This window comes from Schistocerca gregaria, chromosome X, assembly GCF_023897955.1.
Source record: "Schistocerca gregaria isolate iqSchGreg1 chromosome X, iqSchGreg1.2, whole genome shotgun sequence".
NCBI lineage: Eukaryota > Metazoa > Arthropoda > Insecta > Orthoptera > Acrididae > Schistocerca > Schistocerca gregaria.
In genome coordinates, this window is record NC_064931.1 from 328,065,923 (window position 1) to 328,087,673 (window position 21,751).

General features: G+C 38.7%; 1 protein-coding gene across 5 annotated transcripts in view; it reads right to left on the reverse strand.

Annotated features, from left to right (window-relative positions):
- The window catches only part of LOC126299468 (isocitrate dehydrogenase [NAD] subunit gamma, mitochondrial), a 115,256-nt gene that overhangs the window by 57,287 nt on the left and 36,218 nt on the right, over nucleotides 1–21,751 (reverse strand). For all 5 annotated transcript variants that reach the window (XR_007552814.1, XM_049991393.1, XM_049991392.1 and 2 more), the window contains exon 6: nucleotides 7,810–7,943. Coding sequence is in view for 4 of the 5 variants with exons in the window: in XM_049991393.1 (XP_049847350.1) it covers nucleotides 7,810–7,943 (134 nt within the window). In the remaining variant the exon portion in view is untranslated. The remainder of the gene's footprint in view (nucleotides 1–7,809; nucleotides 7,944–21,751) is intronic.

A 21,751-nucleotide genomic window follows, 5' to 3' on the forward strand; every position in this document is an offset into this window, starting at 1 on the left:
GTGCCAGACAAGTACTTGTATGTCTCATATTTCGTGCAAAGACATCATTAATTGAAGGGAGAGGTGTGAAACTGTACCAAAACATGGAGTTATTTCTAATTGTGTAGATCTGATAGCATGTCATAAATTAGTACCAATTTTTAATTTCCGTGCTTATGAATAAAATTATGTATTAAATGCTGAGTGAAAATAGTGTAATGCAAAATGGACATGAAAGTACTTGTTTTGTGTTTTGATGAGCTTTCGTAGTTCCTTTGCATAGAGTGTGTGTGTGTGTGTGTGTGTGTGTGTGTGTGTGTGTGTGTGTGTGTTTTTAAATAAATAAGTTTCAATCTGAACCTGTATAGTGTACCTCATTTTATGCAAGGTTGTGGTATAGATAACTGTGTATTGAATTCACTGCTGTTCAAAGGCTAGCCAATATATGACTCAGTATTAGGGGTGCAAATGCAACTGATCACTACCAACCCCCTTTGCAGATGAGCCACGTGAAAAAATAGGCAGTGAATGAACCCGAGTACAGTTGCATTATATCAAAGACCTCTTCTTGTCTTTCAAGTTAACAACTACATAACGTCTCAGTCAAAAATGATTCAAATACATTATAGTAATGGAAAGACAAGGTAATTTACAATGGAGAAATACTACTAAAACTAAAATCCATCCTAACAGGCCTTGGAAGGCCCAATGGTACCGACTGGCCTCCATGTCATCCTCAGCCCACAGGCATCACTGGATGCAGATATGGAGGCACATGTGGTCAGCACACCACTCTCCTGGCCGTATGTCAGTTTAAGAGACTGGAGCCGCTACTCCTCAATCAACTACCTCCTCAGTTTGCCTCACAAGGGCTAAGTGCACCACACTTGCAAGAGCACTCAGCAGACTGGATGGTCATCCATCCAAGTGCATAATTTTTGCAATATCACAAAAAAGTCAGTTATGTGCGGATGGATATGTGTGTGTGTGTGTGTGCGCGCGCGCGCGAGTGTACACCTGTCCTTTTTTTCCCCTAAGGGAAGTCTTTCCGCTCCCGGGATTGGAATGACTCCTTACCCTCTCCCTTAAAACCCACATCCTTTCGTCTTTCCCTCTCCTTCCTGAAGAAGCAACCATCGGTTGCGAAAGCTAGCAATTCTGTGTGTGTTTGTGTGTCTTGTTCATGTGCCTGTCTGCCGGCGGTTTTATATATATATATATATATGGCTGCTCTCCAACATCGTAACAGAAAAATCTTTAGCAAAGGAACACTACTTCAAGGATACATTTTGCTGCACTCCTGGAATGCTTCAGAGGGTAAAGGGGTAGGAAGACAACTGTAATCTTAATGGTTCTATTAAGATTTGAAGTTGCTCCTCTACAATATGCACTAAGTAGTCTGCAGTAAATCCACATATTTAGATGCTAATAAATCTATGACATACTTGTGTATTAAATGTTGAATGACTAGTTAAAAAACCTTACAAATATTCAGTGAATAACCAATTAGTGACATAGACAGAGGCAACAGAGTAAATGGACACAATGGCAGTTAAAGCAACGTCTGTTCAGAAATAAGTAAAACTGTCATCACAAAGTAGAGAAAACAACGAAGAGTTGACAATGCAGCAAGGGAATCAAAACAATTGTATGAACTATTGTATTCTTGATGGTTGTAGAATAATTTAATAAATAAAAAGGTTTCCTATATCCATTTAGGGCACCCCGTTCCCAAGGTTTCTTTGCGACAGAGGAAGGAATAAGCTACCAGTTATCTGTATGCACTTTGAATGTACGTTACACGTTTTGTTGACATCTTCGGAAATGCCATTTTAGACTTTGTTATGTAAGTTTAAAATTATGTGTTCTGTATCTTTGGTATATGTTTAAGAATTTTGTAATAACTGTATTATGTATGAGTGTAAATTTGGTTTTCTGTCCTGTAGGTCGATTTGAAAATGGGTCTTAGCCTGAAACTAGTCATCGAATGAAAAATAAAATATTTGTAACTTTGACTGATTTTTCATTCTACGGAATGAATACAGTTTTTTGAATACACCAGTACCAAAGTCTTACAATATGACTTTTGAAATATGAAGAAACATTCATTATTAACCCTCATACTGAATTAATGATAACTAAAAAGGTTGGCTAACAATGGAAAGGGTGAAACAAAGTAATTAGTGAATGAGTCAACCCAAAGATTGCCATCCACAATGTGATTTTACAGGATTACAAAAAGTAGTGTGGATGTAAAAAGACTGTCATTGTTCTTTCGCTTGAGTTTTCTTTCAAAGACAGTAGTCAAAAATTTGTTTCATGTGTTTTGGATAGATGGCTCTTTCTGTTTGACACAGTGGATATCCTGCAACAGCAGTGATACAAGGAAACACTGAAACTGTAAGAAAAGTTATTGTAGATGATATAGTCCACATATAAAATTTGCAGACATCTACAAAAATCCTAAATATTGGATTGAAAGCAGTGCAAAACAATTGAAAACAAAATTTTAGGTTCTACAAAAAAATGTGCACAGTGTATTCCTCATTTACCAACACTACAGCAGATATCCTGGTGGATGGATTGATGTTTGTTTATTTCTCCTAAATACAATACCAGAGTCTTAAGTACTGTAACACCTCACTCAAAAAAAGTTAATGAAGTTCATTTCCTCACTATACATAAAATTAAGCTTAAATTTATGAATCTCATTCCATCCTTATGAAAATAATACTAATAATAATTCTGATCTATACATGCTCCTTCACTAATATTTCCAGATAAAGTTACGAGAATGTATAGGAAGTGAAGCTTCATGCCGTGCATATCAAGAAGAAAACAGTTGGCACCTCTCTGACAGGGAATTATCTGACTTAACAGCACTCATTTAAGATGCAGTGAATGCAATCTTATTATCATATCAGGTACATGTGTCAACATATTTTGATTTTCACAGTTAATTGTCTTGAGCAATGTGTATACCTGAAAGCAGACGTTTTGAAGACTGAACCTCTTTTTCACATTTTCACTATTTAAAAAGTTTAATAATCAATGTTTCCTTATGTCATCATTCACTTTTTCACTATCAACCCATTTCAGCATGTGGTCATTGGTCAAGAGATTCAAAACTGAACATTGCACATACAGTCCACAGTCATTGGAATAATATGAAGGGTAAACTTAACTCTTCAGCAAATGCACAAGGATATTGTGGTGTGTGTTTCCTGTATATTGTAGTTGAAGCAACAATAATACATAACTGACACTCTGCTGTTTTGGCACATAAATGCAAAGGTAACTATGGCAAAGCCACAGAATAAACAAAGTAATTGGAAGTTAAGTCAAATATTTGTAGAACACAGAGCAAATACATGGAAAAAAACGAAGTGATGAAATTATTAATTAAACACTTAAATGTATAAATGTTGTAAAGACAATGATTGACAGATGACAAACCACCAACTCATTTTTAATGCACTGCACCCTTGTGTCTGGTGAGTGAACAGTCATATTGACTCCTCATGTTGGCACTCACATTCTTCAAATACTGATCTTCAATTTCAGAAACAAAAACCGGGTCAAGATGAATTACTGAGTATCTTTTGCTAGTGAGATTACTCATACAAGAAAGGCCTTCATGAAATTACAAGTTTCAGGTCACACAATGACAGTTAATTATAGTAGAATGTTAAAATAGCAAGGGGAATATTATGTAACTGAATCTGTGTGTTTTGTAAGAGCATTATTGATTAAGTGGGCTCATACAGTTTGAATTAACTATTGTTTCAGCAATGCATGAAAAATAGTTTTCAGTCAAATATTAGATGATTGGTTACTTAACTGATGAAAGCTATCTTGAAGGATATATCAATAACAGGATCACCTCAAATGAGTCTTAAGATTAATGACTTACTGGTCCAACAATATAAACTGAAAATAACTTTTTTTTCAAAAACTTCAACAATTAGACATATTCTAAAACAAAGCAGAAGCATATGATTTTACAGTGCTGGTATCGACAGCTTAGTTGACACATCTTAATTTTTTTTTAATTCTGTTAAAATTGTCTAAAAAAACTTCTGGAAAACATGCTAGTTATTGATAAGCCTTTATTCCAAGATTATAAACAACAGGATTTCGCAACATTGTGATCACATGTTCAAGTGAAAAAATATACAAAAACATACAGTGTGGATCAGAAGTAAATTAACAATATAAAAAAAATGTAAGGCACTTAAACCAGATAAAGAGGGTAGGTAGTTTAACATTAGGCCAGTGAAACAGTATGATCTCCCAACGTTCGGATGGCGCAAGACATTAGCATTGTCAGTTAAAATGGATAGTGAGAAATCCAAGAGAAGAATATAACCAAAAATTAGTGGTTGCAGGCCATGCAACTGAACACTGCAAGTCACATTTATAGATCTAAAAAAGGACATAGCATAAGAAACAAAACAAAACTGTGGGGAAACTAACTTACTCTAAAATAAAGGAATGATGGCTCACTGCAAAACCAGTGGAAAACAGCAGTGTGCAGCAGTAAGGTCATACCACCAGATTCAGGTGTGCACACAGCCAAGCACTGAGGAAAACTGATGCTGGGCAATGTGCCATGAGAGGGCAAGTGAGCAGCAGTGGAATGTGTCGATAGAGGGCGCGAAAGTGGTGAGGAAGTTACATTAATATGTTTTTAAAGCAAAGGCTAGGAGCCGTTACATAAATTAGAATGTATAGATAAAAGAAATACAGCATAGGTAATAGAGGATCAGCAGCCTTACATATGTATGAAATGATGAAATTATGACAAATACTTTAAGAATTATTAAGATAAAATTATCTGAAAAATCACTTTGGTCAAACATCAATAATGTCAAAATTACAAAATGAGCTTAAATTAAGGCTAGTTAAATTATTAAGTAGTATTAAATACTCCAGGAGGGATTATAAGAGAGAGATACTGAAAGGGACAAATGAATGTTTCCATAGTATAAAATAATAATTACATGTAAAATGTACAAATACATGAAGAGATAGGCTGATAAAAGGAAACAAAATTGCAAGGACCAGTATGCAATAAAAAAGAAGGCAGAAGCAAGAAAAACAAATAAAATTAAAAAGACCAATAATGAAAGACATTATGGTAGGAGCACTGCTGCAGAGGGCACAGGCAATCAGAATCTGGAAAGATGGCATAATGACTAAGTTCTGACTGTTCAGGGTGTGGTCAGGAAACTTTAAGGAGTGCAAGATAAGGGCTTCCTCCAAAATGTTGAGGATATTGCCTTGGTTACGATGGCATAAAATCTTTAAGCTTGTTGTCAGGTCAGAAGTAGTGTCCAGTATCACGTAAATCGGTGGTAATATTGGTAACAGGAAGTATCTCGTCAATAACTTATTCCAATTAACCTTCCTGTGGCACAAATTTGGCTTATTTGGATATTAAAGATATGCGTAATCATTACCAGTAGATAAAGTTCATAACATCATACACGACAGTCAGTGGTCATCCGACTGACAAAATTCACAAAGTCATTCGACTGCTAGACCTGCTTCAACTATTTTAGGTTTCGTGATAGCTTTATCCTACAAGAACAGGCCTGCTACAGGTTTGCCCTTGTCCTTCGATCTTGTTAACATTTTTATCAATAACTTGGAAAATGATATGTTTCATCAACTTACAAGATTTTCAAACAAAATACTAGCCTGGTATTGCTACACTGATGTCATTCTATTTTTCTCCATTGGATCAAATGAGGACTGTGAGTCCTTCATGATGGAGCTGAAGAACTCTTATGCGAGTATACAGTTTGCTATTCAATATAGCAGTCAGGGTTCACTTTCATCTTTAGACCAGTTAACCACTCTCAGGGACTCTGAGATTAAATATGACTTAACACAAAGCTATCCACCATGGATGTGGAGATCCACCAGACACCCAATCACCATGTCAGTTATATATTAAATTAAAAAAAAAACTGCTTTTAGATTGCTCCTTTAAAGACTACAGACTGTTCCTATTGACGCCTTTTACTGGGAATTGAACATGATTAAGTACATTGCTTACTCTAATGACTACAGATCTGATTTTGTTGTTAATAAGGCCATCCAAAAGAAAATTAACCCTGTTCTTTTCCCTATTCAACAGCAAATAACTGTCACAAGTAAATGAGTCTAACAAAAAGGCAAATTTTCACAGGATGTCCCATTATGGCAGAATCTCCAAAACAATTAAAAGAAAAAACTAAAAGTAAAAGGTATTTCCCCAGTGTCTTGTATTCTGAGAGGTACTGGCCTCCGGTTCTGTAACAATGAGCAGGCCAGTTTCAACATATTTGATTTGGCAGGTATTTATTACATTTCTTGTAACGACTGTTCAGTTACATTGTATGAACAGAACACAGTTTCTGCATTCAATGTAAAAAACATTTAAGCCTCACAAGTTCTCAATCTGCTCTTACCATCCACTTACATAATACTGGACACACTTTCTGACCTGACAACAAACTTAAAGATTTCATGCACTGGTAACAAGGGCAATATCCTCAACATTTTTGAAGAAGTCCACATCTTGCACTCTTTAAAAGAGTTTCCTGAGCATGCCCAGAACAGTCAGTGAGAACTTAGGCACCATCCCATACTTTCAGATTTTGATTATATACGCACTCCCCTAATCGTGTTCCCACCACAATCTCTTTCATTATGGGTTTTTTAACTTTGGTTTACTTGTTTTTTCTTGCTTCCATTTAATTTACTACTGTGTACTGGCCATGCAATTTGGTTTCCTTTATCAGTCTACCTCTTTACATATTTGTACTTTTTATGTGTCATTATTACTCTATATTTTGACATTATTGATCTTCTTCTTCTTCTTCTTCTTCTTCTTCTTCTTGCAGATTATTTACAGGTGGCACTGCTCTCCATCTCCTGTCGCCATTGATGTTCAGCCAAAGTAATTTTTCATATTATTTTATCTTAGTAATTTTTACAGTATTTGTCATAATGTCATCATTTTACATGTAACAGTTCTGTTGCTCTATTACCTATGTTGTATTTCTTTTGTCTATACATTCCAATTTATTTCACAGCTCCCAAACTTTGCTTTATGAACATCCTCTTTCAAGCCCTCTATTGACACATTCGACTACTTCTCATATGTCCTCTTGTGGCGCACTGCCCAGCATCAGTTTTCCCCAGTGGTTGGCTGTGTATACACCTGCATCTGGTGGTATGACCTTTCTGCTGCACACACAGCTATAGTCACTACATGTGACTCCTTGCTGTTTTTCACTGGTTTTGCAGCACTGGTGAGCCATCATTCCATTATTTCAGTGTAAGTTAGTTTCCCCACAGTTTTTTGTGTTTCTTATGCTAATTCCTGTTTTAGGTCTACAAACACGACTTGCTCTGTTCAATTACATGGCCTCCAACCAGTTATTTTCGGTTATATTCTTTCCCTAGCTTACTCACTCCCCATTTTAACTGGCAACACTATTGTCTTGTGCCATTCGAACATTGGGAGACTGTGCTGTTTACTGGCCTAATGTTAAACTAACTATGTGGGTATTTCACTGTGTCTTTTCTTGGTCTAAGTACCTCACATTTTTTGTATTATTAATTTGCTCCTGATCCACATTATATGTTCCTGCAAAATTTTTTCACTTGAAGATACGATTACAATGTGATAAAAACCTGTCATTTATAATCTTGGTATAAAGGGCTATCAACAGCAAATGCTGTTTCCTGAAATTTTTTTAGAAGATTTCAACAGCTCTGTAAAGAATTTTTTTAAAAAAAAGCAGAAGACAGAGCAAAAAGACAACTCTTACTCACATGATATTAGCCTTATGGATTGTAGTAACCTTCTTTCGTCCTTGCTTTTTTGCATATTCAAATGCATATCGCGCCACTCTTTCAGAATTTTCCTGTGTCACTACCTTCATACTTTCAATTACACCCGTAACACTCTGAAAAAATGTGTAAAATTAAGATTGTCTATCAGGTGAGACAGATTATATAAAGAAACTGACATCCTTAATAATATGTCCTTAATAATATGTTCTGAGACTGTGTGTTCCAGTGAGATAGGCAACAATGACAACTCACCTTAACTCTTCATAGTGAAGGCTACATAGAAAATACTGTAACTGGTAGACAACATTGTTATTTAAACATGAAACATTATGTGGTATAAATGAGAAGTGACAATAATAATATCACATTAGTATGCAAAGGTGAATCAGGGATAAAGGAATGTAGCAGATACAATCACTATACCTGGTACACTGGGTGAGCACAAATGACTTGAAATTTTATATTTTAAAATTTTGAGTGTTATAGTTCTCTGTTCTAAAGATGAGAGGATAATACTGTAACCATAAACAGTTATGCTATACTGGTACTGTGTAATTAAGGCAATACTTTCTGTACTAAACTTTTTGACAGAGTAAGTAAGTGTAAAGAAAGTAGATAAGGATCACTAAAATGCGGAACTTGTGACAATTCCCAAGATGAAGATCCTTTTAATGACAATAAGTACTGTGCACACAAAGACATCATGATGCAATCAGGATTATAGGTACACAAAATGAGGAATCTGAATGCACAAATGACGCATGACATAGACTTTGAAACATTGCCATGTACAGACCATTCACAGGGTTATGGAAGAAAGGAAGAGCTACTCCCAACAATACAAGTTATGTGGGTTCCAAGGTGCTCAAGAGAATTTCAATAGTTGGATGATGACCAAGCCCTGTTCACTAAAGTCAACAGATAGACTGTTATGACACGATTAATATTCATTTTCACTTTAATACCACAGAACAGTAAAGGTTGAAAAACAAGTCCAACAGCTGAGAAAAATTCCAGTTAGAAGTTATGTATGCTTTTGGTAACAACTTGCAGAAAGTCTGCGTATCAGAATAACAAATGAAGCTGAGTCATGTTACTCCAGAGCTACACAGTCATATGTACACAGAATGCTGCCATGGTGTCATGAGGTGAACCAAATTATGTTGGAAACCTACAACTTGCACCTAATTAAACAAATTGGAAAACTGTGCATCTGAGGTGACAGGATTCTGGCAAGCGAAACTCATCAAGGCAACATATCGAAAATAGTAGGTCAAAATAAATTATGAGTTCCTACTGTTGTTATTTATGGAAGTCATGAGCAACCACTACAAGCTTTCATTCACAATATGATGGGTAAGGAGGGATGCGAGGTAGGAGTTACTGAGAGCCACAAATGTCAATCCTCATAGCACGAGGTAGGTGCATGTCTACAAAAATAGGTTCATCATCAACCTTTGACACAATTTTTTGCAATCAGATATTGGAGAACTGAATCCGCAACTTTAGATACCACAATCACCAAACAGCAAACAAGCCAGCCAATAATTTGCACACAATCATCACCATTGCCAATTTGGACAACCAAGAGAGAAACGTGTGTCAGGAACACAAGGACTCTAAAGCCAATATGCCTCCAAAATGGACATGTTGTGAATTTCCACTGCTCTTGGCAAGAAGGGTGAACAGAATGATGAATATTACTCTCAAAGATTTCATCCACACCACAATTATTCCATACCAAATGACTGCAACAAATACAGCTGACACATACCGACCAAGGTCATTCCTAAACACGCTGTAGCCATTTCCCTCATCAAACAGAGGTTCCAGCTACCCACCTGGCCGCCACCAAAATCATAAAAACTAAGCTCAACATTTATACACAGAGATGGGGTTCCCACAAATAAGACAACCCAGCAAGCAACACTGAATCAATACTGGGGATCCACTCATCAGTCACCACTCTTTGTGGAGACACCGAGTGTCTGGTAATTTGGAAGAAGGGGATAAGACGCTGTGAGATGACATTCATTTGTCAGAAGCCTTGTTCCTTTCCTGTGGTTGTTATGGACACTGAAGAGAGCACATGGTATTTCTGCATTGAGTAGTGATGCCTCAACAAAAAGATTGAATGCTAGCTGATTGAGATGGACATGTCGGAGCAGGAAATGAGTTCCTTCGTAATACCTGGTAACTTCTATGATTTACATAAAAAGAAAATTCACTCACAAAAAGCGTGAGACAACTATCTGCAGCACTTGCCTTTTGGAGGCAAAACATTAAATACATACACATATAGATGGACACAACACTAGTCTGGCTTACAGAACTATTAGTTCCTTCCTTGACAGCATACTTGGGGGTGATTAAAAAGGAAGGGCATGTCACTCAAACTTGATGATGAGAGGGACCCACCTGTTGCAAGGATGAGGGGAGACAAAGGTGAAAAAGGAGGCATCAGAGAAAGGAGGAGATCAAAGTAGTACATTATTAGTGCGGCACCAGTTACAGTTATGAGATGATGACAGAGTAAGAACTGAAGAAATATTAAGAGTTAGAGCAGTGAGTAATGCCATTTGGGACTAGAAGCAATATGGAAAAATGAAAAAAAAACCTTGTATAGAAAGAGGGGAGGAACAATGACTACCAAAAAAGTAAAAGCAATACACAAATTAAGTGAGACATAACACAAACACAGATGAGAAAAAACATTATGAAGGAACAGTTTACTAGCATGTTGGTTCACCCTTTAACACAATATATTAGTGACTCAATGTGACATGGATTCAACAGGTCCTTGGTTGGTTTCTGGAGGTACATGGCACCAGATTTAATGCACAAGTCACATATTTCCGGTTAATTAGGGACTAGTGATTTGGGATTGTGAAGCTGGTGCCTGATAGTTCCCAAACATATTCCATCAAGTTCACATCAAGTGAATTTGGTGGCCAAGACATCAACACGATTTCACCATCATGGTCCTCAAACCACTGTACTCTGAGTCTGGCTTTGTTACACTGACAGTTGTCCTGTTACAAGGTGCTGTCAGGGAATCCATCTGCCAAGAAATGATGCAGGTGGTCCAAAAAAAAAGTGTTCACAAAGTCTACAGCTCTCATGGTGCCTTCAATTACTCTCACAGGTCCTTTGGAAACCCAGGTGAATATCCCCTATACTGCAATGCTCCCCCACAACAGCTTGTGTCCATAGCGAGTTGCATGTTTTAAGCAGCCATTTACCTGTGTGTTTGCATCTCTGGACCCTACCATTGACTTAATGTAACAATACATGTAATTCATCTAACCAGGCATTTTTCCATTGCCCCACAATCCAATCTTTATGATCCTATTCTCACTGTAATCAGAACTGATGATGCTGATGGCTCAACGCGAAAACATGTAGGACTCATTTGGTGCAGAGCCCCATGTTCAACAACATACACTGCACAGTGTGCTCTGAGAAGCTTGTGCCTGCACCAGCACTGTACTCTGTTGTTAGATATGTCCCAAACTATGGCTCATCCTGCTTTACATAGAGGGCAAGCCTCCGAGTACATGTTCTGTGATAAGGTGTGGATGTCCAACACTTTGTTGCCTATTTGTGGTTTCAGTGCCCTTCAACCATTTTTTCATATATTCTCAAAACTGTAGCATGCAAACAGCTAAACAGATTTGCCATTTCTGAGAGGCATATGGTAATTCTTATTTAGGAACCTTTAAAACAAAATCTCATACTGTGAACAACTATATTTCTCCCTCCCCAAACATCCCTTATTACTGGATGTATATGCGGACAAGAAAAAATTCCTGGATTTCCCTATTAGAAATACACTTTTTTCCAAGTGAAAATACACCATACCCCTTGTGAAAGTGAATTTTTTCCATGTTAAGTGACAATATAGTTTCCCTTGAAGCTGTAAAAGTCATCAATTCTTTGAATAGTGAAGATTTTATATACTGACATAAAACCTCCCAGCACTTTATGTAACAAAAAAAAAAAAAGTTTGGAAAGATCCTTAATGCACATCAACAGTTACACTGCATATTTTTGCATTATGAAAGTATAAACAAGAAGTCCACCAGGAATTCCACCAATTACAGCACGGTACCTTCCGAAGCACTGAAATCTAAATTGCGATGCATTTACGAGGGCCGTTTGGAAAGTCCATGCAAAGTCCAAGAGATGGTACCACCGGCGCGTATCGAGGTCATGTTTAGTTAGTAGCATCTTTGAAAGAACACACACCAAGTTTCAGCAATATTGGTCTATTTCTTTGTGTCTGGCATTCATCCGAATCAAGGAAGTCGAGTGATTGTCAAAAGATGGCTGAAAAAGAATTTCATGTGGTGATTAAACATTACTTTATGAAAGGCAAAACACCTCAGGAGACTAAAGAGAAGCTTGATAAACATTATGGTGACTCTGCACCTTCTATTAGAACAATTTATAAATGGTTTCAAAATTTTCGGAGTGGCCATATTGGCACAAGTGGTGCTGAACATTCTGGATGCCCTGTGCAGGTCACGACTCCAGAAATCATTGATAAAAACCACGATATGGTGATGGATGACAGAAGAATTAAGGTGCGTGAGATTGCTAGTACTGTGGGCATCTCGAATGACTGGGTACATAATATTTTGCATATACATTTTGACATGAGAAAGCTATCTGCAAAACAGGTTCCACGATTGCTCACACTTTACCAAAAATGGATTCGTGTGAAGTGTTGCAAGGATGGTTTGCAGCTGTTCAGGAAGAATCCGCAGGACTAAGTGTCATTTTGCCATTGTAGATGAAACATGGATACATTACTACACTCCTGAGACCAAACAACAATCTAAACAACAGGTTACCAAGGGAGAATCTGCACCAAAAAAGGCAAAGACCATTCCTTTGGCTGGAAAGGTTATGGCGACTGTCTTTTGGGATTCGCAAGGGATAATCCTCCTCCACTATCTGGAAAAGGGTAAAACTATTACAGGTGCATATTATTCATCATTATTGGTTGGACCGTAAAAAAGTCATTTTCCATCACAACAATGCACCAGCACACACCTCAGCAGTTGTGGTCGCAAAATTAATGGAAATAGGATTCCAACTCGTTTCATATCCCCCCTATTTTCCAGACTTGGCTCCCACGGACAACTATTTGTTCCCCAATTTGAAGAAATGGCTAGCGGAGCAAAGATTTTATTCAAACGAGGAGGTGACTGCAGCAACTAATAGCTATTTTGCAGACTTGGACAATTCCTATTATTCGGAAGGGATGAACAAATCAGAACAGCATTGGACGAAGTGTATAAGTATAAACGGAGACTATGTCAAAAAATAAAAAAGGTTTACCCCAAACACACAAGTAGTTTTTATTTTTGCATGGACTTTTCAAATGCCCTCGTATGTCAGCCATCATAGACCATGTCACTTGATCTCACCAGCCAATGACAGCAGGTATTCAGAACATAAGACAAGTGATGTAGTCCGCCAATAGCAATACCACTGTTAAGTAGTGCAAACACTCAGATACGTGAAGTTAATGGTTTAAATTAATATACATGAAGCATAGCTACAAGCTAAGCTTTCACATACAATATTGGCCATCAAAAAAAAATTTTTCTGAGAGTGTGATTAGGCAGGTCCCAAGAACGCAGATTAAATTGGAGCAGCTGAATATTTCTGACAAGCATGATTATGAATTTCACTATTGCGCACTAAACATTTTGTGCGTTACCTGGCTGAATACATGTTCCACCAAGCACTCCAACTTTTCCATAGAAAAGCCAATTATGTTTGCAATTGCTCAAGAACTCACTTTGCACTTAGTTATACTCTTTGCCAACATTATTGCATAATTTGTAATCCATGAGAGAACTAATATAAATATGAAAAATTAGTCTTGAAACCTGGTCTTTCTTGATGTCTGTGCTACCGTTTAAGGTATATCAAACACAAATGTGCCAGTACAATATTAAATAAAGGCATAAATGGCTGGTCTTCTGGGACTGAAATTTTTCTTAGGGGCTGGTCCTCAGAGTTAATTCTTGAATGAGAATCTAATATTCTGCAATTTAAGAAATTCATTGGACAGTCTCACTTTTAACACAACTCATCTTTGGTAAAAGGAAATTTACATTGAAAGTAACACTTCTCAAACCACCAATCACAATATTTTCCCACGACCTGTTACAAATGTAAACAGTTGTGATCTCACACTCAAGACAAGGCTCCACAGTGTTTTGTTGTTATAAATGGTGCATTTTCTTTGCAACTGAAGTTTCATTTTGGTGTTATTCTCTCATTTATGTTTTACTATTGCAATATTGTACTGCGGCAGTGAGCTGAAGTAAAGTTCTTTGTTAGAGTTATCTGTTCTTACCAGTCAAAATTACAAAAATTTAAGTGAAAACTAAAATAAGGAAAAATTCCCAGAAGTAAAAAAAAAAAATCCCAGGTGTTTTCCAGATTCTACATCTACATTTATACTCCGCAAGCCACCCAACGGTGTGTGGCGGAGTGCACTTTACGTGCCACTGTCATTACCTCTCTTTCCTGTTCCAGTCTCGTATGGTTCACGGGAAGAACGACTGTCTGAAAGCCTCCGTGCGCGCTCTAATCTCTCTAATTTTACATTCGTGATCTCGTCAGGAGGTATAAGTAGGGGGAAGCAATATATTCGATACCTCATCCAGAAACGCACCCTCTCGAAACCTGGCGTGCAAGCTACACCGCGATGCAGAGCGCCTCTCTTGCAGAGTTTGCCACTTGAGTTTGTTACAACATCTCCGTAACGCTATCACGGTTACCAAATAACCCTGTGACGAAACGCGCCGCTCTTCTTTGGATCTTCTCTCTCTCTTCCAGCAAACCGATCTGGTGGATGAAAAAATTCCCAGGTATTTTCTGGATTTCCCGGTTGGCCTGGGGTGTACACACACTGTATTAGAATTTAAATCCACTATCAAGTGACAAAAGCTGTGAAATTTTTACAGTCTTGGTATTTTCTAGTATCATTCACAACAAAGCAGAAAATGCTGTCTAATAATATACATACCCACGTCATGAATGGGATATGTGTTTGTGTACCTTGCTTTGCCTTCTTTAAGGCAGTTACTTTAATCCCAAATTCATAATCAAGGACCTTTTAAATATGATCTTATGTGTGTTCTCTGCATGCTAACATAGTCCTGCAACGCAAATCAATGATTGCGACTACCTTCATATACAACATTACAACCCACTTAACATTCACAAAGCACTGATGGAAGTGGGTATATGTAAACAGTATATTTATGGTGAGGCCATGATGCCCCACTGATGCACAAGCATGCTCAAAGTGCCATCATATCAAGATCATTTGTCAAGATAAAGAACCATGATGCTGAAAATCATCTAAAACTGGAGGTCACTATTTTCCTAGGAGTGAAAGCAATACTGCAGCCTAAATATTGTAAAGTATTATGAAGTGTTTACAGTTTCTTGTTCGTGGTGCACAAGTGGAAGGTTTGATTCAGACTCGCCAGTACTGGTCACAAAATATTTGAGATTTTTAACAAATTCTTGAAACTTTTTGTTAAAAAAATATTGGAATGTTTTGCGAAAATTCTGTTTCGTACCAACAGCAGTGCTGAGGAGGCAGTTCAGCTCTGTCTGTGCTCTGCTTTGTACTCATACACTATGTGATCATAAGTATCCGGACACCCCCAAAAACATACTTTTCATATTAGGTGCATTGCACTGCCACCTACTGCCAGGTACTCCATATCAGCGATCTTAGTAGTCATTAGACATGATGAGAGAGGAGAATGGGGTGCTCCGTGGAACTCGCAGACTTTGAATGTGGTCAGATGATTGGGTGTCACTTGTGTCATACGTCTGTACACGAGATTTTCACACTCGTGAACATCTCTAGGTCCACTGTTACCGATGTGATAGTGAAGTGGAAACATGAAGGGACACATACAGGACAAAAGTGCACAGGCTCACCTCATGACTTGACTGACAGACCACCGACAGTTGAAGAGGGTCGTAGTGTGTAATAGGCAGACTTCTATCCAGACCATCACACAGGAATTATAAACTGCATCAGGATTCACTGCAAGCACTATGGCAGTTAGGCAGGTGAGAAAACTTGGATTTCACGGATGAGCGGCTGCTCATAAGCCACACATCATGCCAGTATATGGCAAATGATGCCTTGCTTGGTGTGAGGAGCATAAACACTGGACGACTGAATAGTGGAAAAACGTTCTGTGAAGTGACGAATCATGTTATGCAATGTGGCTACACAATGGCAGGGCATGGATATGGGGATTTCCCGGTGAACGTCATCTGCCAAGGTGTGTAGTGCCAACAGTAAAATTCGGAGGCGGTGGTGTTATGGTGTGGTCATATTTTTCATTGGGGGGGGCTTGTACCCCATGTTTTGTGTGGCACTATCGCAGCACAGACCGACACTGATGTTTTATGCACCTTCTTGCTTCCCACTATTGAAGAGCAATTCGGTGATGGCAATTGCATCTTTCAACACGATCAAGCACCTGTTCATAATGCACAGCCTGTGCCGGAGTGATAACATGACAATAACATCCCTGTAATGGACTGATCTGCACAGAGTCCTAACCTGAATTCTATAGAAAACCTTTGGCATGTTTTGGAATGCCAACTTCATGCCAGGCCTCATTAACCGACATCGATACCTCTCCTCAGTGCAGCACTCTGTGAAGAATGGACTGCCATTCCCCAAGAAACCTTGCAGCACCTGACTGACCGTATGCATGTGAGAGTGGAAGCTGTCATCAAGTCTACAGGTGGGCCAACACCATACCGAATTCCAGCATTACCAATGGAGGGCGCCACAAACTTGTAAGTCATTTTCAGCCAGCTGTCTGGATACTTTTGATCACATAGTGTACAATGAACCTGCTTTCAGTATTTGGTTTTGCTCATACTCAGTATCAGTCCTGTTGGCCAAGTTACAATATCAATGAAAAAGCACATTCATATTCAGTAGATGTAATGAGGTCACAAATCGAAACACACACATCTTTTTAAGTATTCTATAAAATTAGTGGAATGTACCACTATTCATATCTGCAGTAGGATACTACATGTGCATCCTGGATAACGCTACACGAGTCAGCACAACTGGCATTAAACCATCACCGAGATCTCCTCACACTTACACCACATATCACAGCATGATTTGAACCAGTGAATCTTCCACGTGACTAGGAAGCTCAGAGTCTCACTATAAGTTTGTCACTTTAATATGGAGAAAATATGACAACTGAATGTCAAATCTTACAAAACATTTTAAGTGATAATGATATCAGTTCTAGCTTTATCCCTGTTAGGTTTCTTAAATTTTTAATTGACGAAACTCAACTGGACTGGCAAAGTAGTGTTGTTCATATGTACTTTATGGTCATCAGATAATGGGCTAATCTCAAAACACGCCGTGAAGAAAAAAAAACAACCCTCTGAATATTTTTGAGCAAACTAACAGTTTTTTTTAAAATCTATTTCATGATTACTGTGATACTGACTGTATTCATCTTTGAGGATTTTCAATCCAATTTAGATACCACCCTAGTCGTCATACAGGAAGCACATGTTTAATCAGCAGAAAACTTTCTCTCAAGGGGCAAAATATCTGAGATCAAATACTGAAAATGCATCTCTCACGGCCACTTCCACTGACAAATTTCATGAAGCATTTGTGAAGATTGGTGAAATCGCTACCATTAATGCCTACAAATCTCCTGCTTGCAACCGGCTAAAAAATGTGTTAAACACTCGTCCCCATGCTACAGTCTATCTCAGAGAGTTCAACAGTCACCACCATTGCCGGAAGTACAAAGAAAAAGATGAAAATGGTGATGCTTTGATTGACAGGACTGAGGAGAAACCCACACACGTTGTGTTTGACACTGAAGATTGAGGTACGTTCTGATCAGCAGCCTAGCAGCAGGAGTACAGTCCTGACATCTTATCGGTATCCCAGTAATATGATCTTTTCTGCGAGCTAGATGGAATTTCAAAAGAGGTGACGGGGAGGCTTCCTCCACTACCTTTAACAAGTGCACGAGATAAACGTCATGAAATAAGAACTATCAGAGGTTTGCTGAGGCAGTTATCAGTAAAGTTAAAGACGACACTACGGAAGCAATACATCTACGGTTGCACTGTTGAGTGTGAGAACTTTTATAAGGAATTCCCGAAAAGTGGAGACATGACATAGTAGATGAATTACTTCACAATATTGATACTGTGACACACAAAAAGTGGGCAGAGATGTTTAAGGCTTGGATTTTAAAATGTCAAGTACAAAAATTTGGTCCTCACTAAGGATGCTACGGGGAATGTGTATGTGACTTTGTGTCACCAAATCAAGTCACTAGCCTCATCGTCTCAACCTCAAGAGCTCAAGACTGAAAGCATACAATCACAGTTAAAAAAGAGCTAAAGACCATTAATGCAGCCTGCAACACAGAAACCACATACTAGGTCCCCTTCAGCTGTTTCAGCATGCTGCAAACAGCATATCCAGACACACTGGGATGCTGATGGCATTGAAGCAGAGGATGACGCGGGTAAAGCTGAAATAATAAAAACCTTTTTCCAAAGCTGTTTCACAGAGGAAGACCGCACTGCAGTTCCTTCTCCAAATTCTCGTAGAAACGAAAAAATGGCTGACATCGAAATAAGTGACCAAGGAATAGAAAAGCAACTGGAATCACTCAACAGAGGAAAGTCCACTGGACCTGACGGGATACCAATTCGATTCTACACAGAGTACTCGAAAGAACTTGCCCCCCATTCTAACAGCCGTGTACTGCAAGTCTCTGGAGGAATGTAAGGTTCCAAATGATTGAAAAAGAGCACAGGTAGTCCCAGTCTTCAAGAAGGGTCGTCGAGCAGACGCGCCAAACTATAGACCTATATCTTTGTCGTCGATCTGTTGTAGAATTTAGAACATGTTTTTTGCTCGAGTATCATGACGTTTTTGCAAACCCAGAATCTACTCTGTAGGAATCAACATGGATTCCGGAAACAGCGATCATGTGAGACCCAACTCGCTTTATTTGTTCATGAGACCCAGAAAATATTAGATACAGGCTCCCAGGTAGATGCTATTTTCCTTGACTTCCGGAAGGCGTTCAATACAGTTCCGCACTGTCGCCTGATAAACAAAGTAAGAGCCTACGGAATATCAGACCAGTTGAGTGACTGGATTGAAGAGTTTTTAGCAAACAGAACACAGCATGTTGTTATCAATGGAGAGACGTCTACAGACGTTAAAGTAACCTCTGGCGTGCCACAGTGGAGTGTTAGGGAACCATTGCTTTTCACAATATATATAAATGACCTAGTAGATAGTGTCGAAAGTTCCATGCGGCTTTTCGCTGATGATGCTGTAGTATACAGAGAAGTTGCAGCATTAGAAAATTGTAGCGAAATGCAGGAAGATCTGCAGCGGATTGGCACTTGGTGCAGGGAGTGGCAACTGACCCTTAACATAGACAAATGTAATGTATTGTGAATACTTAGAAAGAAGGATCCTTTATTGTATGATTATATGATAGCGGAACAAACACTGGTAGCAGTTACTTCTGTAAAATATCTGGGAGTATGCATGCAGAACGATTTGAAGTGGAATGATCATATAAAATTAATTGTTGGTAAGGCGGGTACCAGGTTGAGATTCATTGGGAGACTCCTTAGAAAATGTAGTCCATCAACAAAGGAGGTGGTTTACAAAACACTCGTTCGACCTATACTTGAGTATTGCTCATCAGTGTGGGGTCCATACCAGATCGAGTTGACGAAGGAGATAGAGAAGATCCAAAGAAGAGCGGCGCGTTTAGTCACAGGGTTGTTTGGTAACTGTGATAGCGTTACGGAGATGTTTAACAAACTCTACAAAAGAGGCGCTCTGCTTCGCGGTGTACCTTGCTCGCCAGGTTTCAAGAGGGTGCGTTTCTGGATGAGGTATCGAATATATTGCTTCCCCCTACTTATACCTCCCAACGAGATCACAAATTTAAAATCAGAGAGATTAGAGCGCGCACGGAGGCTTTCAGACAGTCGTTCTTCCCTCGAACCATACGCGACTGGAACAGGAAAGGGAGGTAATGACAGTGACACGTAAAGTGGCCTCCGCCACACACCGTTGGGTGGCTTGCGGAGTATAGATGTAGATGTAGAAGAAACCACAGCAGCTCTTCAAGAAATCTGGAAAGTTGTGGTAAGTTCCTATGGGACCAAACTCCTGAGGCCATCGGTCGTTAGGCTTACACACTACTTAATCTAACTTACAGTAAGGTCAAACACACACACACACACACACACACACACACACACACACACACACACACACATCCCTGAGGGAGGACTCGAACCTCCGATGGGAGAGCCATGCGAACCGCAGCAAGGTGCATCAGATTGCGCGGCTACCTTGTGCGGCAGCTCTTCAAGAAGCGAAACTGGGAAAAGCCCTTGGTTTCGATGGCATCCATACCTAATTCCTCATATTTTAGTAACTATACAGAAAAGTGGTTTGCCAGATTTTTCCCTGATGTCTTGCACACAAGCAATGCTCTCCACCAACTCAAGAAAGCCAAGATCATCACCATCTTAAAACCAGGAAAAATAAATGATTCCTCACAAAAGTATAGACCAACTGCACTGCTCAACATGATTAACAAGTTTTTGTAAAGATTAAATATCTCTAAGCTGATCCTGTTATAGAGGAATTGGGAAATGCTTTTGCCATTGAAGATTGTAACCCAGTGCACAAAGACAGAAGTCTCTACATTCCACCTTGACAACTTATTAGCCAACAGAGAACTCCGTATTTGTTTTGAGACCAAACTACTATATCACAATAAAAATCCAAAATATTTATGTGTCAGCTTGGATAGATCACTGAGCTTCATGTATCAACTATCAAACACAGCTGCCAAACTCTAACTCTCAAATCTTGCATGTGCTGGCACTTCATGGGGATTCTCAGGCAGTACACTATGGACTTCAGCTTTAGGTCTTGTCCGTCTGGTAGCACAATACTGTTAACGGGTTTGACTCAACAGTTCTCACACTAGTCACATCACTGTCCAACTACAACTGTGCCCCTTTTAATAGACACAACAGAGGCAACCACAATCTACTGGCAACGCACACTAAACAATATAGCTCCTTCCCATCTGAGATGCAAGAAATCACTTATCAGAGAAGGCAAGAAAGGTTGAGCTACCCTCCTCTACAGTAGTGGAAATCTGTAAAGGCAGGGTTCCTATGAAAGTAATTTACAATGTCTGAAGTAACATTTCATGAATTTATTATGCACATAGTAGATACATATTAGACATACAAAATCATTATGGAATTACACAGTTTCTTTCATAACACAAGTAACAAAATAAGGTGTTCGCATTTCTTGGATGGAAATCTGTATAAAGGCACTCACTGACCTGTTGTACTATTGCATTGTTATTACCTTTTCTGACTTCTGTTCTTTCTAATTATCTCTAAAAATCTCTTCGGCATTGATTTTGTTAGTTTGTAGTTCTTGAAGTGAAATTGTTGCTCATTCTTCTCGTATCACTGTTTTCAGCTAAAATGTGGCCTCAAATTGCCTTCCATTGTAACAAACACAACGTGGATGTATTCCCCAAGGTTTTCCACGAGGTTCACATCTGGGCATGAATGCAGGTCACAGCAATTTATTGATATCTTTATCTCCAACCTACTTTTTGGTTGTAGTACAAACATCCACAGACGCATTATCTTGTTGAAACATTAGGCTTTCATCCACTGAGTCCTCATACACTCTAATCACTTCTGTCTCCAACATCTTAGTGTACATGTTAGAATTCACTATTAACTTTTAGCGGAGAATGCTGCCAAAACCGTAACTCTT